The sequence below is a fragment of the Galeopterus variegatus genome, unplaced genomic scaffold (assembly GCF_000696425.1).
Source record: "Galeopterus variegatus unplaced genomic scaffold, G_variegatus-3.0.2 Scaffold891, whole genome shotgun sequence".
Classification (NCBI taxonomy): Eukaryota; Metazoa; Chordata; class Mammalia; order Dermoptera; family Cynocephalidae; genus Galeopterus; species Galeopterus variegatus.
Window position 1 is genome coordinate 376,949 of NW_007727002.1, and position 2,146 is coordinate 379,094.

Genomic DNA, 2,146 nt, shown 5'->3' on the forward strand with positions numbered 1-2,146 from the left:
TAATAAAGGATAGCTAAGGAAGATTGAAAAGCCCAATACTTTTATAAGGGATACAAATCAGTATTTGTATCAGTTATTCAAACAATCTTTTAAAAAGAGAATAGATGGCCTAAAGTGTTAGCCTCCAGATATACACATGAATGTATCCATGCTTCTAAAAAGACACCCACCCCTTCTGCACTCTTGATAGATGGGTTGCAAAGGATCAGTCCAAACATTTACCTAAAAGAAAATTACTATTTTGTTTCTGTAAACCAATACACTATTAGCCTACACAATAGACTATACCCCTGCTACCTTTATTTTCCTCTGCCCCAGACATTTCCAAATAGAACTCTAAGACAGTAATGGCAATTTTTATTTCCATTCTGCTTATCTTTTTTTTGATTTAAGAAATCAAACTTATTAAAGAACATTTATGCATTCATAGTAACCTTGTCCAAGTTAAGAGGATTTAAAAAAAAAAAAAAAACCTAACATAAATGAATAGATTTTCAATTAGAGAATATTGTTTGGAGGCAGCCACCTTAACTATTCACATATACCTTCGCATTGTCCCCTCAAAGCCACCCTTCCCAGAGTATGACAGTCTTGTCAAAGTTCTTTCAGTTATAAAGAAGTCTGTGCTTTTTGACTACTAAAGAGACGAAAATGAAGGCTTTTGTGATCAAAGATTAGGATTATTAGGAACCTAAAACAAAAAGTCAAGTATTTTTTAAGTGTTTTTAAATGATCTTAAATAACTGATTTTTATTATGTCTAACCTCCCCTTGCCCCACCTGAAAAGTAGACAAATGTACTGTTACTATATAAAGGTCTTATTTAGGAAGACTGTGAGATGGTAAGATTGAAGAAAGTGGGAAGAAAATATTGGCACCAGGTTTAAAATAAAAAAAAAAAAAAGACAACGACTACGACTTGGGGGTGATGGGCACTGCCAGAATACTCTTCTATTTCAAGAGAAAGGCAAATGCCTGGATCGGGTCCTAATACAGCGGAGTTATTCCTGCTGGTGCCTAAGCAGTTCGGAGATGCTAATACTGCAGGGATGCCACTCATCAACGAACTGAGGTGTCCTAATTCCCAAGCCTCAATAGGTGGGGCGTCTCTCCACCAGAATGTGGCAGAGCCGGGCCCAGAGCAAACAAAGCCCTAGACCTCAACCAGGTAACACCTGCTCCCACCCCATTCTTGCACTGCAGCCCCGCTTTCCCTCTCCCCCGGCTCTGCTCTCCCGCCCCGGCAGGGTCTTCAGCTCACACAGGTCTGCCGTTCCCTCCTGACGCAGCCCCGCACCCCACGCTCGCTAACCAGGGTGCCATGGGCTCTCCCAGGCCTCGGACCCCGCGGTCTAGACGGGAGGCCCCGGTTTGGGACCCCCACGGGCAGCTGCCCTCCGGTCAGCGCGTCCAGGATGGAACTGCGCTCCCAGCCCCAGTCATCTCCTGCTCGGCTCCTCAGTCCCTACCTGGCCGACCACACTCTCCCGGCCCCCTCCGACCCCGCCGCCAGCCAACCTGGGCTCGGCCTTCCGGGATGACCGTCACGCCCCGACGCGGGGCTCCAGCCGCCCGAACCCTTGCTCGGCCCGGCTCCGCGTTGCCACCTTCCACTCCGCCGCCTCCAGCAGCGCCTGCCCCACTTGACGCCGCCATCCCGTGCAGCCGCACTGGCCACAATTCCCGCGGCCCATTGGCTGTTATCTAGGCAACGGGGAGCAACGCCACCTCCCATTGGCTCAGCCCGCCCCCGCGCCATCTTTGTGCGGGGCGGACTGTTTTCGAGAGCCCCGGCCGAACACCTGAAATAGGGGTGGGGCTGCACCCGCGGTCGTGCCTCGGCACCCAGAGACAGCCTATCCGAAGTGTTAGCCCCAATCAAAACCAAACCTGCGTCCGAAGCAACAGTGACCACCAGCTCAAGCGGCCCCGACCCCCACAGTTGTAAATGGCCCCGCCGCGGAGTTTAAGGATAGAACCTGAATCTGGCTTTAGAGGTACTGCTTTGTAAATTATGACGCGGGGGACAGGGCAACTGCCCATTAATAACCCTGTGCCAGGCACTGTGATATAAAGACACTTTCGCGGGCGGCCCGTGGCTCACTCGGGAGAGTGTGGTGCTGATAACACCAAGGCCCCGGGTTCGG

At 50.1% G+C, this 2,146-nt stretch overlaps 1 protein-coding gene across 4 annotated transcripts in view; it reads right to left on the bottom strand.

Annotated features, from left to right (window-relative positions):
- The window catches only part of MORN4 (MORN repeat containing 4), a 14,430-nt gene extending 12,672 nt beyond the window's left edge, over positions 1–1,758 (bottom strand). For 2 of the 4 annotated variants that reach the window (XM_008573231.1, XM_008573230.1), the window contains exon 1: positions 1,518–1,758. In XM_008573231.1, the coding sequence (XP_008571453.1) occupies positions 1,518–1,758 (241 nt within the window). The remainder of the gene's footprint in view (positions 1–1,517) is intronic. The other 2 variants (XM_008573233.1, XM_008573232.1) reach the window with 1 other exon arrangement.
- Positions 1,759–2,146: the final 388 nt, after the last annotated feature.